The 20,173-nt window shown below is 34.1% G+C and overlaps 1 protein-coding gene across 1 annotated transcript in view; it reads left to right on the top strand.

Annotated features, from left to right (window-relative positions):
- The window catches only part of LOC117342348 (diacylglycerol kinase delta-like), a 134,987-nt gene that overhangs the window by 6,027 nt on the left and 108,787 nt on the right, over window positions 1-20,173 (top strand). The window contains exons 3-4 of the mRNA XM_033904491.1: window positions 15,752-15,796; window positions 16,231-16,293. Of these exons, the coding sequence (XP_033760382.1) occupies window positions 15,752-15,796; window positions 16,231-16,293 (108 nt within the window). The remainder of the gene's footprint in view (window positions 1-15,751; window positions 15,797-16,230; window positions 16,294-20,173) is intronic.

Below are 20,173 nucleotides of genomic sequence, written 5' to 3'. Positions count from 1 at the left end.
GTCTGATACCTTTGACTGGAGTATTAAGGTATGACACTGCCTGTCCACCTGTCTGATGTCTGACTGGAGTATTAAGGTATGACACTGCCTGTCCACCTGTCTGATACCTTTGACTGGAGTATTAAGGTATGACACTGCCTGTCCACCTGTCTGATACCTTTGACTGGAGTATTAAGGTATGACACTGCCTGTCCACCTGTCTGATGTCTTTGACTGGAGTATTAAGGTATGACACTACCTGTCCACCTGTCTGATACCTTTGACTGGAGTATTAAGGTATGACACTACCTGTCCACCTGTCTGATGACTTTGACTCGAGTATTAAGGTATGACACTACCTGTCCACCTGTCTGATGACTTTGACTGGAGTATTAAGGTATGACACTGCCTGTCCACCTGTCTGATACCTTTGACTGGAGTATTAAGGTATGACACTGCCTGTCCACCTGTCTGATACCTTTGACTGGAGTATTAAGGTATGACACTGCCTGTCCACCTGTCTGATGTCTTTGACTGGAGTATTAAGGTATGACACTGCCTGTCCACCTGTCTGATGCCTATGACTGGAGTATTAAGGTATGACACTACCTGTCCACCTGTCTGATGTCTTTGACTGGAGTATTAAGGTATGACACTACCTGTCCACCTGTCTGATGTCTGACTGGAGTATTAAGGTATGACACTACCTGTCCACCTGTCTGATGTCTTTGACTGGAGTATTAAGGTATGACACTGCCTGTCCACCTGTCTGATGTCTTTGACTGGAGTATTAAGGTATGACACTGCCTGTCCACCTGTCTGATGACTTTGACTGGAGTATTAAGGTATGACACTGCCTGTCCACCTGTCTGATGTCTTTGACTGGAGTATTAAGGTATGGGACTGCCTGTCCACCTGTCTGATGTCTTTACTGGAGTATTAAGGTATGACACTACCTGTCCACCTGTCTGATGTCTTTGACTGGAGTATTAAGGTATGACACTACCTGTCCACCTGTCTGATGTCTTTGACTGGAGTATTAAGGTATGACACTGCCTGTCCACCTGTCTGATGTCTTTGACTGGAGTATTAAGGTATGACACTGCCTGTCCACCTGTCTGATGTCTTTGACTGGAGTATTAAGGTATGACACTGCCTGTCCACCTGTCTGATGTCTTTACTGGAGTATTAAGGTATGACACTGCCTGTCCACCTGTCTGATGTCTTTGACTGGAGTATTAAGGTATGACACTACCTGTCCACCTGTCTGATGTCTTTGACTGGAGTATTAAGGTATGACACTACCTGTCCACCTGTCTGATGTCTTTGACTGGAGTATTAAGGTATGACACTACCTGTCCACCTGTCTGATGTCTTTGACTGGAGTATTAAGGTATGACACTACCTGTCCACCTGTCTGATGTCTTTGACTGGATTATTAAGGTATGACACTGCCTGTCCACCTGTCTGATACCTTTGACTGGAGTATTAAGGTATGACACTGCCTGTCCACCTGTCTGATACCTTTGACTCGAGTATTAAGGTATGACACTGCCTGTCCACCTGTCTGATGTCTTTGACTGGATTATTAAGGTATGACACTGCCTGTCCACCTGTCTGATGTCTTTGACTGGATTATTAAGGTATGACACTGCCTGTCCACCTGTCTGATACCTTTGACTGGAGTATTAAGGTATGACACTGCCTGTCCACCTGTCTGATGTCTGACTGGAGTATTAAGGTATGACACTACCTGTCCACCTGTCTCATGACTTTGACTCGAGTATTAAGGTATGGCACTGCCTGTCCACCTGTCTGATACCTTTTACTGGAGTATTAAGGTATGACACTGCCTGTCCACCTGTCTGATGCCTTTTACTGGAGTATAAGGTATGGCACTACCTGTCCACCTATCTGAAAAACCAGTGTTGGATGTGTGGCTTGACCGGCTTCTGCTTGAGGTATAGATATGGGGGGAGGGGGGAACATCAGTCAGCCATACAGCATTCTGACCCATGTTTCATGCTTGATTAATCCATTGTTTTATTCCATGCAATACCATTGTGACCTTGATTCTCATGGTTAGAGAGATTTGAGGGGTTGTTAGAGGTTACCTACCTATGTAATCTTGAGGTATTTACATTGATATTACATAAGATTTCGACATTAATAAACATTTTGCTCTCTAACATAATCACGTACGATTTCAGGCTTTTGTAGGTATGCAATACAGAGCTAATGAAATCATAAAATAAAACAAATATTTTATTCTGTCCTGTCCGGCAAATTCGTGTTTTTACTGTATGTTTGAAATGCTTTCTTGGGACAAGGGCCGCGGTGGCCAAGTGGTTAAGGTGTACTGACACTTTAACACTAGCCCTCCACCTCTGGGTTGCGAGTTCGAAACCTACGTGGGGCAGTTGCCAGGTACTGACCGTAGGCCGGTGGTTTTTCTCTGGGTACTCCGGCTTTCCTCCACCTTCAAATCCTGGCACGTCCTTAAATGACCCTGGCTGTTAATAGGACGTTAAACAAAAACAAACAAAACAAACAAATTCTTGGGAGAACATTTCAAGTTGTGATGGAAATACAGGCAAATTATCCTCTTCTGTGGAACTTTTTACTGTTTTTTCTGAGCTATATAATTCTTCAAAATTTTATCACATAACCTTATTTATATTGTACACTTAAGAAAAAGACCCTAAATATTTTTATGACAGTGACCTTGGCAATGAGATATCCTTAATTGATGGCATCCTTTGCCTTTGCAGCAACTGAAAGTCTTAACAGATCCTGTTAATTACCTGACAAGTACTGGTACAAATGCTGTTTGATTGTCGTGTAATGTAATAATAACCTTCCCTACATACCCTGCCACACAGTAATAAAGCTGAAATTAACCAATTTTATTAAATTTAAAAGTTATGTTTTCTATTTCCAAATTTAATATCTTGGAATGTTCTTTTTTTTTTTCATCTTTTTTTTTAATGTAGCACTTCAATCCTAATGTCCATCTATAGTTCAATTGCTGAAGTAGTCCGCTAACATGTCCTTCATTATAAAGCCTAAAAAAGTCTGTAAAACTTTGATGTCTTGTGTTTTGTAAACTCATTCTGGTTAAAGGATATAGTAACCTCTGACTGGTCCAAGGACTTGTCCTTAGAAAACTTGGGCCAGTCTGGACATGTTACCTCCATGAATTTAGCATGATCCAACACAAAAGTATGCTTTTCAGGACTTTTTATCGCTAATTTGGAAGGGCATTTTTGCAATGAAGACAATGATAATAAAATAATTGCTGTTGAGAATATGGGGCCTGTTGTTGGCCCCAAAATGCCCTCAGAAAAAGGCTTTGTTTAGCAATATAGGCCTGTTAATAAACCCACAGATGTCAATTTCAATTAATTGAAACATCTAATATTCTCCTTCATTAAGCAATATTTATATTTCCACTCAATTCAGACTCAATGAACCTACCACAATTAACTCGAGTCATTTTTCAATGAACTATATCAAGTCCGGCGTAGGAATACATTTGTCGAGCTTGGACTATATTATTTTAATTCCTTTTCAAAAGTGATCATATTTATATGAAATAAATTCCTTTAAAACTAATATTTGTTTTAATTCGCTATTAAGTTTGTTTACGAAAGAAATCCTAAAAGTATTAACCATATGTAGACGAAGAGTGATGACGTACATTTCGGTAAGTTCTGTGGTAGACTTGCACAAGTCCCTTTTTGTCAAAGACAAAATATTGTACAAAATATAAAAAAATATAAATATAAGGATTGAATAAAGTTATGTTGAGGTGTATGGGGGTATAAACCTCAATAGGTCTTGAGACAAATTTATCATGAACTGCTTTGCAGTTCATAAAATTTGTCTCAAGGCCTATTGAGGTTTATACCCCCATGCACCTCAACATAACATTATTCAATCCTTAATTAAACCCCTACTCAGAGTCAAACTAGATATATTGGTCCCTTGGCTTATTACTGGATACATTTTTTTTGCTTTGCATTTTCTCTATATAACCTTACCAAACAAAAGTTATCAGATCATAATTCTCACATATTTCCCACTAGTGAAGAACACATCATCACTAAATTCTGTTTTTTATGACATCTATATATAAGGTGCATTTTTTATGTCAAAAAAGTTTGTACTACCATATTAAATAACATGATTAATCATGTAACTTGCAACAATTTATGAAGTTATTTGTACAAATTGAATATGCGATGGAACATATTGAGTTAAACATTGAAAGTAAATTGGTGATTTGGTTTTTGTTATGCCCCTCCACGAAATGAGGGGAGCATATAGTGTTACCCATGTCTGTCCCATGACATCGCGTCGTGTCCCGTCCTGTCCCGATGCAATGTAACTAGCTAATGTCAGGAACTGCTGATGTGATCCTCACTAAACATGGGTGTCGAGTGGCAGTATAGGGGCATTTATGTCTTAGAGACATTTTCTAGTTTCTTCAAACTATATTTCATGTTGGGAACAGTCACATGTACTTATATTATAATCATGACATCACAACAATAGGTCCCGTTGACATCGTGAAATATAATTTTGGAGTTTGATAACACTGTAACAGGTTAAATGTAAGAAAAAGCTTGACTTTGAAATGGAAATGTAATTGATGCACTTTAATATTAATTTGTCTAGATCTGCAATCCATCGAGAATTATGGGACAATAAGTTTCCAAAGAATGTCGTTAAATTCTGGAATAAATACGTGTTCATTGGCTTTAGTGAATTTAACTTTATCAAGGGTATGGCTATATATGATAAGTCCAAAAGCATTGTTTATGTGTACGTTAATGTGTACTTGGCTTGGTCCAAGTATGTGGCTTAAACGAATTTTAGATCAAACTCAGCCTGGTTTAAGGGTACTATACATGACCATATATTTGATCTGTGCCTAGCGGCTCAATTTAGGTCCAGGCAGCTGCAGTAGTACTAGTTTTAGTCGATAGGTGTATTTACCAATTAACCAGCACAGTCAATAAAACCTATAAACAGGACAGTTAATATTTTGACTTTATATGTAATGTACTAATGATATCCCAAAGCTCTGCTGACAGTATGGATTGTACTCATGTCAAGTCTTCAGCACCATTGATTATAACATGGCCGACATTGGCACAGGTGTAGAATACCCGCGAGGTGTTGCTTTAACATTAGTTGATACTACTAGTACTAATTAGCTCCAATTTAGATTAGTACATTTGAACTTTAATTTCAAATATATATTGAAATCATTGATTCTCTTAATACCACTTCAATTTTTGTTCAGGTGACGTAAATATATTTTGCTTTTGTGTTTTATATGTATAGTTGTGCATAGTCTGTTGTAACTTTTCATATGTCAAACTTTTTATCAAATTCCACCAATGAAATTTTGCTTTTATGATCCTGACATGGTTCTGATCAAGTGTTGTTAGTTTTAAGTCCTACACTAGTACTTGAGTCTTCATCTTCAGATGACAGGCCTCATGTTATACTGAAGGGGGATGGAAAAGGTTGGGCTTATAAATTACAAGACATGGCCTTATTGCAAGATATATACTGCTGTGTGGTATCTTAAGGAAGTAACTTAGTGAGGTCTTATAATGTCAAATTACCTTTAAATACAGAGATTGGTTTACCATAAAGTCTTATAATGTCAAATTACCTTTAAATACAGAGATTGGTTTACCATAAAGTCTTATAATGTCAAATTACCTTTAAATACAGAGATTGGTTTACCATTAAGTCTTATAATGTCAAATTACCTTTAAATACAGATTGGTTTACCATAAAGTCTTATAATGTCAAATTACCTTTAAATACAGAGATTGGTTTACCATAAAGTCTTATAATGTCAAATTACCTTTAAATACAGAGATTGGTTTACCATAAAGTCTTATAATGTCAAATTACCTTTAAATACAGAGATTGGTTTACCATAAAGTCTTATAATGTCAAATTACCTTTAAATACAGAGATTGGTTTACCATTAAGTCTTATAATGTCAAATTACCTTTAAATACAGATTGGTTTACCATAAAGTCTTATAATGTCAAATTACCTTTAAATACATAGATTGGTTTACCATAAAGTCTTATAATGTCAAATTACCTTTAAATACAGAGATTGGTTTACCATAAAGTCTTATAATGTCAAATTACCTTTAAATACAGAGATTGGTTTACCATAAAGTCTTATAATGTCAAATTACCTTTAAATAGAGATTGGTTTACCATAAAGTCTTATAATGTCAAATTACCTTTAAATACAGAGATTGGTTTACCATTAAGTCTTATAATGTCAAATTACCTTTAAATACAGATTGGTTTACCATAAAGTCTTATAATGTCAAATTACCTTTTAATACAGAGATTGGTTTACCATAAAGTCTTATAATGTCAAATTACCTTTAAATACAGAGATTGGTTTACCATAAAGTCTTATAATGTCAAATTACCTTTAAATACAGAGATTGGTTTACCATAAAGTCTTATAATGTCAAATTACCTTTAAATACAGAGATTGGTTTACCATTAAGTCTTATAATGTCAAATTACCTTTAAATACAGATTGGTTTACCATAAAGTCTTATAATGTCAAATTACCTTTAAATACAGAGATTGGTTTACCATAAAGTCTTATAATGTCAAATTACCTTTAAATACAGAGATTGGTTTACCATAAAGTCTTATAATGTCAAATTACCTTTAAATACAGAGATTGGTTTACCATAAAGTCTTATAATGTCAAATTACCTTTAAATACAGAGATTGGTTTACCATTAAGTCTTATAATGTCAAATTACCTTTAAATACAGATTGGTTTACCATAAAGTCTTATAATGTCAAATTACCTTTAAATACAGAGATTGGTTTACCATAAAGTCTTATAATGTCAAATTACCTTTAAATACAGAGATTGGTTTACCATAAAGTCTTATAATGTCAAATTACCTTTAAATACAGAGATTGGTTTACCATAAAGTCTTATAATGTCAAATTACCTTTAAATACAGAGATTGGTTTACCATTAAGTCTTATAATGTCAAATTACCTTTAAATACAGATTGGTTTACCATAAAGTCTTATAATGTCAAATTACCTTTAAATACAGAGATTGGTTTACCATAAAGTCTTATAATGTCAAATTACCTTTAAATACAGAGATTGGTTTACCATAAAGTCTTATAATGTCAAATTACCTTTAAATACAGAGATTGGTTTACCATAAAGTCTTATAATGTCAAATTACCTTTAAATAGAGATTGGTTTACCATAAAGTCTTATAATGTCAAATTACCTTTAAATACAGAGATTGGTTTACCATTAAGTCTTATAATGTCAAATTACCTTTAAATACAGATTGGTTTACCATTAAGTCTTATAATGTCAAATTACCTTTAAATACAGAGATTGGTTTACCATAAAGTCTTATAATGTCAAATTACCTTTAAATACAGAGATTGGTTTACCATAAAGTCTTATAATGTCAAATTACCTTTAAATACAGAGATTGGTTTACCATAAAGTCTTATAATGTCAAATTACCTTTAAATACAGAGATTGGTTTACCATAAAGTCTTATAATGTCAAATTACCTTTAAATACAGAGATTGGTTTACCATTAAGTCTTATAATGTCAAATTACCTTTAAATACAGAGATTGGTTTACCATAAAGTCTTATAATGTCAAATTACCTTTAAATACAGAGATTGGTTTACCATGAAGTCTTATAATGTCAAATTACCTTTAAATACAGAGTTTGTTTTACCATAAAAAACTAGTACTATAGTCTCTTAACATTAAGTTAGACTGCTGCATGAAGTATTTTAAAACGTAAACTTTATATATTTTATAATAATTGTGACAAAAGCAAGTCATGTTAACTTATATTAATCAATTTTGTTGAACGGATGGAAGTGCTCGAGAGGTCTCAATATGGCTAGGAATCTGAAGTATCTGTGGAAAACCCATGTTGTCGGGCAGGTGTCCTCATATACCTTTTCACGTCCGATCAGGAGATCGAACCTCGACTGCCTAGGTGAAAGTCAAGCTTATGTGTGTTACCACTGTGCCACCCGACCACAGGGCTACTGCTGCAGTATTCGCACATGATTCACCATGCAGCCAATGCATGACTTCATGTCCGTGATTTAATTTGATCATACTGCCGTTAACCAAATGTGCTAATTGCTATTGTTTACAATCACACATTACCTTTTTCGACTGATTGCTTCATAAGCTTCTTTTCTCAGACAAGATGAACTCAGCACTGTCAGCTTCTGACACCTGGAAATGAATTTGCAGTTGTGATTAATTTATTGGAATTTAAGTACGTTTAATTTCCATAAAATCCTATTGCTTTAAATCATCAGTCTAAAATAGGAAATGAACTTAAGAAAATTTGAAAATTAAAAATCCTGAATAATAACTGTGCTTTGCAAGTCTTGTTTTTTCTGCAAGGAAATAGGAAATTCTTGAAGGCTTATGGTCGTAAGCGGCTAATGTATTATGGGAATTCCTGCAAGCCTTAGCTGCCAGTCATTTGATTGGTGGATAAATCGTGTAATCTCAATATCTTCTTGATCTTAATATCACTTTTATGACCTCCATATATAGCATCAAGTACTGCAATCTTTAAATAAGTTACATTTGAGGATTTTCTAATACTCATCAAATTGTTTTCATGTAATTATTTCACGATTTCAAACAAAAACATGATTTGATATTCTTTTGACTTACGACCACAAAAAGGCGATATTTGCCTGGTAAGAAAAGGTCATGCTCAGCCATTTTTACCTCTCTTGTGATTGATATTGGTTACTTTGGCTTATGCTAGATGTCTGCATGTTTTTTTTAGGCTTTTTAGACTAATGCAAACTTCTTTTTGTGTATGGCTTGTTCTGACTTCATATGATCTAACACAGCATTTTGAGAGATGCAGGCCAATGAAGAAAATAAGAATAAGTTTCATTTTTGGCCTAATGTAGTAATGATATTTGAAAGTATTCTATTAACTTGTGAAATATAAAGTTTTTCCATTGTCATAGCCCCAGTTTTCATTTTGAGAATGTTAACAGTGACATACCTAGAGAATGTTAACAGTGACATACCTAGAGAATGTTAACAGTGACATACCTAGAGAATGTCAGCAGTGACATACAGCGCTATGACAAAAGTATTCGCGATACGTCACCATGTTTATAAAATATCTCAACGTTTCGCGCAGTAAAAGAGACATAACTCACACTACACATTACAAAGGCTTTTGAGATGTTCCCATATAGCAGTCATTAGCGTGACGTGACGTAATAGTGTGGGAAGTGTCGTCTGCTGTGTATATTTTTGTTTACGGAAGTGATCTGTCCAAATGGGGAGAAAATTAGTCAAAATCTTGGATAGCATCAGAAAAAGTATTGTAGAAATGAAAATAGCTGGACACAAGACATCAGAGTTGGTAAACTTAATGAAAATACCAGAATCTACCATTTGATCAATCTGGAAAAAAATATTTACAAAGTGGATCAGCGGAAAATAAACCAAGGAATGGCCAGCGGAGTAAATTGTCAAAACGGGACAAGACATGGCTTTTTCGTCATACTAAAACAAACGGGAAAAGTTTTAAATGACAGAACAGGTGAACTTAATGAAAGATTGAGACTAGAAAAGTATGTAAATCCACGAACTGTACAAAGGTTTTTACACGGGAAGGATATGAAACAATGAGTCTTTATAGAAAAGTCAACAGAAAATAAAACGTTTATCGTGGTGTTAACAAAAAGAAGACTTTCAGTGGAAGAATATTGGAAAACTGTGATATTTTCGGACGGAAGTCAAATTGTGATAAAATAAAATAATCACCGAACTTGATGGGAGGGATGATAACCTGGCAACCCTCATTTTAAACAAAAAGGAAATGCTGAATTATGATGAGTGTCAATTTGATAACAAAAACAAAATAGCTGCCATTTATAGCCGTCTAATAGGCAGAAGTCATATCCAGTAATAACTTTTGTTCTGCCAAAATACTGGTATATGATTCAAAATTGCCACCAAACAGAGGCTCTTGATTGGTCAAAATTTAGGTATTGTCTGGTTATAATTATGCACCTGCCATATAACAGGGAAGAGGGGGGCATATAGCATTGCGCATGTCCATCCAGTCCCGTCAAATCACATCTCGCCTCATCCTGTCCCGATTCACTTTTAACACCTAGCAACTTGATTCTTTGACAGATTTTCATCAAACTTAAAACATAGGTCCAAGGTCAAAGTCAAGGTCACTTGCTGAATATAGAAAATCATCAACTGTTTCAGTATTGACACCTAATTACAACTACATTCTTTCATAGATTGTGTTTGTTATTCCATCTACCTTCAAATGAAATTAATTTTTCAATGCATTCATGACACTATAACTCCTCCCCAAGACTATCATGTACTTGTTTTAACATAGTCATCAGACCATTTATAATACTCCTTGTTTACTTTCCTTAATATCGGTTGAATATCATAAAATTTCATCATTGATTGACTTAAAAAATACTGTGCAGGCTAAGTTAAGCCTTCCAGTGAAATGTTTGTTAGCTAATTAACATGCTTCATTCAAATTGATTAATTTCTGCACAGTAACTCTCAGGACTGTTTCATCTTGATACTCCTTTGGGCTTGTGGCTGTGGTGTTACAACTTCCAACATTGGTTATTGGAGGTCAAGATCAGAATTGAAGATGTTTGTTCAAACTCCTTGGGGCTGAATTCTGATTATTCATTGTTTCTTCAAAGTGCACATTGCAGTCCCCATCAGAACATCTCTGACTCATGATCAGGAACTACATGTTTATAGGGTGACAAAATGACAGCCCTACACAGACAGTTACAAAGAATTCTTGAAATAAATGAGAAGGACACATTCAACATAAAGTTTAAGTCTAGGGGAAATGTCCATGTTAAATTCTAGGGAAAACGTCTTTGGGAAATGTCCATGTTAAATTCTAGGGAAAATATCTTTTGGAAATGTCCATGTTAAATTCTAGGGAAAATATCTTTTGGAAATGTCCATGTTAAAGTCTGGGAGAAATATCTATGAGAAATGCCCATGTAAAAGTCTAGGGGAAGTGTCTTTTGGAAATGTCCATGTTAATTAAAGTCTGGGAGAAATATCTATGAGAAATGCCCATGTAAAAGTCTTGGGGAAGTGTCCATGTTAAAGTCTAGGGGAAATGTTTTCGGGAAATGTCCATGTTAAAGTCTGGGAGAAATATCTATGAGAAATGCCCATGTAAAAGTCTAGGGGAAGTGCCCATGTTAAATAAAGTCTAGGGGGAAATGTCCATGTCAATTTTTAGGGGCAGTGAACATTTGCTACATCCTCAATAACATCATACAAATAACTGTGATTTTATCATAGTAAGATATTCATGGTATGTATCATGACCAGAAAATTTCTTTTCAACCCAGTAGATGAACCTTAGATAAATTTACATCACCTCCAAACTCATTTAAGGTTCTTCATATATAAGGTTCACATATTCTATTCCCATTGTATAGAATGTAAACATAAGGTATTTTAATTAAAGTTAGTGTATATTAACATTGTATTCGTGCTACTCACATAGAAGTAGGGCTACAAATAGTCGTCGGAAATTTGAGCACTTAATTGTGTAAACATCTTGAAAGATACTTCATATCTTCAAGGTACAGTTTTATATACAACTTCGGTAAATGTTATTAAATTTTGAAGCTAATAAAAGAAAAAAAAAGTGAAATGTTGATATTTCGTTTCCTGCCATATATAACTTTTGTTAAAGAATAAGATTTTAATGTTCATTTACAATTGTGAATCGATATACAAAGTCCAATACCAATACGTATGTTGGCCATTTGGTAAACATTGGACATGGATCAAAGGCACATAGACATTGTTATTACCTGTAGCTCCAGTTGTCTGAATATAAACATGTGTTTTTACCTGTCACTCAAGATTTGGTGATTGTGTTTCAAAGAAAAGATAATGGAATTACTTCCATAAAAATGCCTGTATTGTTTAATTTACATTGTATTACACTCCTGAAGGACCCAAATCAGGAAAAGGAATGAAATAACAAATCTTTAAACTTAGATGTATTAGCAGTAATGGTAGATTGTTCCAATGTTATATAAGCTGTATCTCTTATGATTAAATATCTAATTTGCTTGACTTGTTTTTGGAGTTGGTTCTCCGCTTACTGTACATGTATACGTAGCAGGAAGCTTAAAGTGAAACAGGGAAGAAATAGCTAGATTTACAGTAGGTTTATTTTTCACACAAATTAAACAACATGGATTCTCTTCTGTGATGAATATATTTAGATTTATTTTTTATTTCAAAAAGGGCTCTTCTTTGATACACTATTGTCCATAATACTTGCTGTGTTGATACTTTGATGGGATATAGGGAATACTAGCTCTTTAGGTCTGCAACATAAATAATTGTTTTCATTTCTTTTTTATTTGTTCATTTATTTTTTTTTAATTTATTTGTTCTAAACTTCTTTTAATTAAGATTTTTCAGCAATATTTCAAACAATTATAATAAAAACTTCCAGATTACATATTCATCCATCACATGACTCGTTTTCTTACTTACATCATGATCAGTTGGTACATTTCACACCAGTTCATGTAATGGTACATGTATTGCATTTGGAAAACACAAAGGAAAGATAGAAAAGAAAAAAGGAAGAAGTTCACAGAGAAAGGGGATAAACGAAGAGTCTATTTTTTGCTCTGCATCTAAAGGATTCCAGAATTTGTGTTGTAAAATATAAAAAAACAAAAACCATTCGTTTATTATTTCGAATATAAGGTCAATGCTTTTTGGCTTTATAGTGCTAGTAAATGTAGCCAAATACCTGTACCCTCAAATTCATGAAAAAAGTATTTCCCTCATTAAGGAAGACAACTTGATGACTCGTGCCGTCGTGAATGGGCCTCAATCTCAAGATCTAAGGCACCTACCAGATAATTGCATTGCCAGAAATACCTGTAGCTTATACCACTGAACCACATCCACAGTCTATAATTGTTAAACATTATATGAAAATTTTAAAATAGATACAGAAAAAACATAACAGAAAAATTATTTAAGAAGGCCTGTATACATTAGAAAATGGTAAAACATTTGAAATCTACCACTTAAAATATAACCACTGTAGGTTAATGGTATACCGTCCGACAATTCCTGATAAATTTTGCATATCCTTTTTTATAGGTATTTACAACACTGAATATACATGTACCCCTAGTAGCTTATATTGTGTATACCATGCACAGTCCCTAAATGTGCTTATAGCTAACAGCTTTCAGTTCCTGTGTCCGGTGGGTCCTACTAATGTGGAATGTTTCCGCTCCATGGTATTGTATTTCATGTTTGTCACTACTTGTATACATATGTACATATAGTCTTACATATGTATTGTATTTTAGTTTTTATAAAATTTGGTTAGCCATGTAGCTGTTGTACAAATCTAACACTGATAACACTTATTAAAACTCTAAAAATAATTGAAATATGATTGATATGTTAAAAATAGCACAAATTAAAGATATAAGAATAAGTCAATATGTGTTAAAATAACACTAAATAAAAATCTCTAAATAATTTATTTGCATGATGTTAAAAGAACACTTAAGTAATTAAAAAAATAAAACTAGTGAAACTTTGTTTAATATATGTAAAGTTCAGAATTCAACAGTTTTTGTGAAAATAAAGTTCATTTTTATTGTCAGTTTAGAAGTTTTAATTTGTGTTTACAATAAAGATGTATACTTCTGGGATATTTTATTGCAACTGTTTAATATAAAGCTTATGAGAGTCCATGGTAAAGCACTTCCAAGTTTGACAATACAATGTCCTCATTTGTCGTAATTAAATTCTCTGACATTGAAAAATTTCCATTTATATTTCTCTACAGATAGCATTTCAGAAAATTAGCTTATTGTCTCTACAGGTAGTATTTCGGAACTGCATGCGCAGATAATCCCCTCTATGTGTAGCATTTCTGAAAAATAATTCCCTCCACAGGTAGTATTTCGGAAACAGAGATAATTTTCTATTCAAACTTGTTTTGTTTTGGTACTGTTGTAGTTGAATGTGGACCAGTTCATAAACAGTTGTACATCTTGATTACTTTGAACTGTGGAATAAACATAAGGAAATGATACAGACCTAGATATGAAATAGGATGAAGTCATATACAACCCAATGTTTACATCTGTACATTGTGTCTACACAGCGTCCGAGAATTAACTTCAGCAATTGATATATAAAGATAGTATGAAGAGTTCAGTAGGCAGCTTTCTTGTCAGATAGATAGAGACTTGTAGCAGGGAAATCAATGAAATATTTGTCTCTTGGGCTGACCATATAATGAACCTAGGATTTAATTAAAATGACAACATCAGGCTATATTGACCTTTCCCCGTTTTAGCCATATGTACACGACCAATACTGTGAACTGTCCATCCACGCCTTCACAGATACCTTCATATATATAGCTCACCCCAATCATTGACTGTCAATGTCCTGTTGGCATGAAGACCTCTTCTGACTTCATGTCTGCCCATGCCTCATAACTTAACAAGATTCCATGTTAAAGACACATGTTAAAGACACATGGTGCCTGTAATGAATGTGTCATGGTTACTCGGTAGCCATTGTGTTGTCATGGTGACATGGGGGAAGTATGTTGTCGGGGTTACACGGTAGAGGAGTGCCATTATGTCTCCACATGGACATTAACTTAGGTTGGTCACATGATCAAGCATTCTGTTTGAATGTTAAACATACTATATATGCTGTACATTTCAGTACCATCTTTCCAGCCTGTTAAATTAATCCTAATAACTATTACTAAATTTACACTATATTTAGAAAAGAAAATTGTCTGGCATCTGTCAACATTTCTTTTAAATCCCTACAAGTCCTGAATGCCAGAATGGGTTTTGATTGTAAATGAGATCTAATGTTGTATAAATGGAGGATGGGTATTCTTTGGATAGGAGGGTGGAGCTCAATAGGGGAAAACATTTAAAATCTTTTTTCTTTTTTATGAATGTCAGGATTTGGTCCACCTGAAGTTTGAGAGGCAGCTCAAAAGTAGGAAAATATTTGTAATATAACTTAAATGAGAGTAGTTTGTCATAATTACTGAAATATCCAGTGAATGATGCAGGCCCTCTGGGCCTCTTGTATATAGGAGATTTTTATATAGTCATAAAATGAGCCAGACTCTGGTCCCTAGTGTGTAGCTGACATTATGTTCAATGATATGTCAAAATTGAGAGAGGTTGGAAACAACCCAGTCAGAGGACACTTATCTGTATATTAGACTGAACATCTAGGGCAGTATGCATCATTATCAACCATTTTTGGAATGTACAAATACATTCATGCAAATAATAAAAATTATAGTATGATAAAAACAAAAATGGCTCCTAAAGTGGGGATTGGGTTAGAAAGGAAAGAAGAAAAGTGAAAATCTCTCCACCTCCACCCCTACCCCCAAAAAAAAAAGATTTCAAAAAGAAAAAAAAAAAAAAAAAAGGGAATTTACAACGAGAATGTGTAACATTTAAGGTTTCATTGTCTGTCTTTGGTGTTTTCCTGTATCTGAACAATTGGATACAATGGAAGATTTTTACTTACTCTTACTTCAAAATGTGTATATAAATGTTGATTATATTAATTTAATTTATTTTCATTTCAGGCATCTACCAAAGAAGGCTACCTCATGAAACAAACAAATTTTCAGGTAAGACATTTTTTCTATAATAATAAAATGTCAGTGATAAATTCAGGACACCATGCTTGGTATATTCTCTATAAAATATATTCAGAAGTAGTACGACATTTAAAATATTTCTTGTCGTTTAGAGGCCTATTAAGATATTGTTATACATTGCTGATTTTTAAATTGTAATCTTTTTTTAATAAATATATTCAAAGATTGTGTAAACTTTATACAATGTTGTTACATGGATTGGGAAGGCAGAGTCTTGGTATGGGCCATTTACCACTTTTAAAAATTCTTATAGGTCATTTTTTCTTTTTCATATGCAGGACTTTCAAATTACAAATGGCTAAAAAAACTGTATGCACCTATAGCTATGGCCCGTGGCCCCTGTCCTTCCCAACCCCTGTGTTAAGGTAAAATTGTTGAATTTTTCCCATGTTATATCCTAACAGAGATGGAAAAGACGATATTTCAAGTTGAAGGGGAGACGACTCTACTATGCAAAAGATACCAAGGTAATGCAGCATTTCTGAATTTCTCCGTTGAAGTTGAAAGAGAAGTCATTCTACTTTAGAGATATGTATGATTGAACACTGAGGACAGTATCAGATGAAATAAGTTTACTAGCATGTGGTAGGAATTTCACTACTCTCCTGCCAAACTTATGGACTCTTACAATGGCAGCAAAGGTTTGTTAGTGTCTGACCGGGAAGGAACTAGGTTTTCTCTCTGTCCTTCTACTAGGTGATTTCTTTGTACTGGCTATGTGCATATGTTTGTATGCATGTAGTGCCAAAGTTTGTCAGCATTCTAGTGGGTTCATTCCTTGAGGGATTTCGATTAAACTTCACACAGTGATAAAGGACCATAATATCTCAGACAAGTTTGAGTTTTAGGTTTTTTTCCCCCAGAGATATGTGGTTAGTGGCCAGAAAATGTATTCATATTTTATACATCACTGGAAAAACAGTCAATTCCCTCAGTAAACACAGAAAATTAAAGTATTGTTGTTACAAACAGCTAAGACATTTTGAATAGATCACATAAACTGTATTATCTTCATATTTAGTTAATAAAGGCCTAGGTGTAACAATGCATTGGACAATGGATAGATTGCAATTGTTTCTGTCTGAATTAGAGCTGAAACGAATAGCAGATTTTGGCATTCGAATATTCGTTTGGTATATTCGAATAGTATTCAAATATTTGGTAGTGTACAGTCGATACTTAAGAAAATGTAATTATTTCTGATTTACTAAGCTTGATAGACGACTGAAAAGCTTTAGATAAGTAACAGTGATATATACAACTGAAGAATGGCCAGAACTAAGTCGGAAGCTCACTTTAATAATCGTAAAAAAATTCACCAAGTTCGCGAAAGTAAACATGGCCGGCCTACCTGATAGACGAGCTTGTGTCTGTCATATTGTCAATGTCAAGAGAAGGAATATTTGCATTATAAGACCAATAAATAATTAAAAAAAAAATCAACGTTCACTACATTGGGTCCGAATGTAAAATAATATGAAATAAAAACGACCGCGAACTATCCACATGGTAAATTTTCCTCTGTCGGTTGAGCGCTTGTAACCGGGAATGTTGTTATTGTTTCAAAGCATTTTATTGACACTGACGTAATGCATATGGCGCACCACATGGTTGACAGTACTGTACACAGTACGGATATGAAAGATAGCAGCACTGTACCTTATTTACGATGTCATGTCAGAAAAATGTTTATATCTTTTCATTCACGCGTTTTGGAACCTATTCATGTCAAAATAGTTGTATATACATGTATTTTTATGTTAAACTGAATGCTGGATTGGAACGGAAATCTGACGTTTGAACACGTTTTCAATGAGTTTGGTCCGGAGATGATTTGCTATGTTGGATGTATAGTACCTTTGTATGTTAAAACCCCTAAACATAGCTTACATTCTGCTTAAGAATTATTGGAATTTAGCTGGAAATGCTCCCAAACTCAAATGGAACGTTTGTACATGTTTCAGATCAAAGGACTAGGGGAAGTAAATATCGTACCGAATATTCGAATACCATTCCACTATTCGAATATTTGTGGAATTGGTATTCATTCGCGAACATTCGAACATTCGTTTCAGCTCTAGTCTGAATTCAATATAACAATGTTAAATTAATAGATTCAATAACAATCACTGATATTGTGCTGAACTATTAATAGTTTCCATAGCGATGGGACTACTTAAAATGATATGATCCTTAGTGAGACTACCTCAGGCAGTGGTGTTGATTACAAGCAATGATAATTCAGTCACTATCACTAACACAATTTTAATAGTTGCATGTTGTGTCAAGTGTGATAACCAATGCATGTTTTACCTCTAGCCAACAATATGGTGGACTGTGACAAGTTATAAACAGTAAACAATAGATTACTGAATAGGTTCATTTTAGATTCTTAAAAAAAGGAGGGAATAGAAAAAAGAAAAGTGGCATTTATTCCTTAAAATTTGTATATGCAAGACATAAAAAATACTCTTTATAGATGAAGCAACAGTGAATTGCCATGTAGGTTCAGGTAAGTCTGGTCTCCAATAGTAATACTATACTATTGCAATAATATGCCACAATATACCAGTTTTTATAGACCAAGGGAGATAACTCTCCCATTCACAAATGAAAACTTGAGTTATTGATTGTTTAAAAGAAGTTGTTCTCAACAAAATATGAATATTTGCATGTTTTTATGAATTGGACAGGTTTGTATCTAGGCCAGACATATATTTAGTTAGCAGAGAACACAACAAAGATTGGACACAAGATAGAAATATTTCATATACCCATATATATATGTTGATGTAGGGATGATAATCTAGTGATTAAATGACATGTATTGACATATATATTGATGAATATTTAATTATGTAGTGATGAAGATGATATTAATGGTGTGATTATGGTGATGATGATAATAAGGATTTATTGATATCATCTTGATGATGATCAATGAGAAAAAATATGCATATGGTACATATATATGTGGGTGTGTAAAGTATGAATGAAAGTCATAAGTGTGTGTCTTAATTGGTGATGATGTATGTGTAAAAACTTTGCAAAGATAAAAAAAAGATATATGAAAAGAAAAAAAAAACAATATGTGTTAGGCCAAACAAAATTAATGTCTTGTTCCTCAGGCACATTTTTCCAAAAAAGGATGAGGGAGGGAGGGGCTTTTTTTTTTTTTTTTTACTACCTAAAAATGTGATGAGGGAGGGACTTTTTTATTTTTTTCTCTCAGTCACATAATGATACATATACATGAATCATGTGATTTGAAATTGTGTCAATTGTTAAATGCATAAAGTGAATAAAGAAATCTTAATTTTAAACTATTGTCTTTATTTTCTGGTATTAAACTTGCAATTTAAATTGAAAAACGATTGAAATACAATTTTATGTTCAATGTTCACCAGATGTACACAAGTGATCAGGAACTCCCTATGTTTTAAGATTTGGTTCTTACATAATGTCCAAACAGTTTTGTTGCTTCGTTTACCTTCAAAGACATCGATCATTACTTTATCAAAAACATCAGCTTTCCGTTTGCCGATCGCGGCCGACACATCATGATCCGTGAATTTTGGCGGAAACGACCAGTCGTCGGGACCAAGCGATCCATCGCGCAGACCCTTGTAAAGTTCGCCAAACGAACAAGTGTCGCTATAATTCGATATGATTGTCCAGGGTAAAATAACACAGCCAGAAAAAGATATTTGAATGGAAATCATTGCTACCATGTGCAATTGAAAAATCAAGCGTCTAAAAGATAAACAAACGTTTCAATGATCTGATTTGGGAGATTCTAAAACACGGATCGGGCAAGTTCCGGATATTGCGGCAACCAACGACGGATTTTTTTCCGGAATTTATTTTTCGGCGCGGACGTTTTTATTTTTTTGATTTCAATAAAAAGTGAGTGGTGCGGGGGGTTCATATTGGATGCGGGCGGGCCTGAGAAACAAGAAATTAATTTTATTTGGCCTTACCTGTGTATGGTTAGATTTATCACTATAAAGAGCTCTCTCTTTATAGAATGTTTGGTGCATTAATAATTATGAAACTGTACTAAGCTTGGGTAGCTGGTACAGATTTCAAATGATGTATCCGAAGTGAATTTACCTGAAAATATCTATTATAGCAATATAAGTTAATGTAATTGGATGGCTTGTTTTGTCCATTTCTATATCCTCAGTAAAATCATAGTATGCACCAGACAATGATTTACCTGGTATGTCCACATGTTTAGTGCTTGGCATGTATAAAAATCTCACAATCAGATACATACATTGTGATCATCCATCATGGTACATTTGTAAAAGAAAATAATACAAAACAATGCCAATACAAGAACTA

Source organism: Pecten maximus, chromosome 14 (assembly GCF_902652985.1).
Source record: "Pecten maximus chromosome 14, xPecMax1.1, whole genome shotgun sequence".
Taxonomy (NCBI): domain Eukaryota; kingdom Metazoa; phylum Mollusca; class Bivalvia; order Pectinida; family Pectinidae; genus Pecten; species Pecten maximus.
Note: the sequence above shows the minus strand (reverse complement) of the source record. Positions and strands in the feature narration are given on the sequence as shown.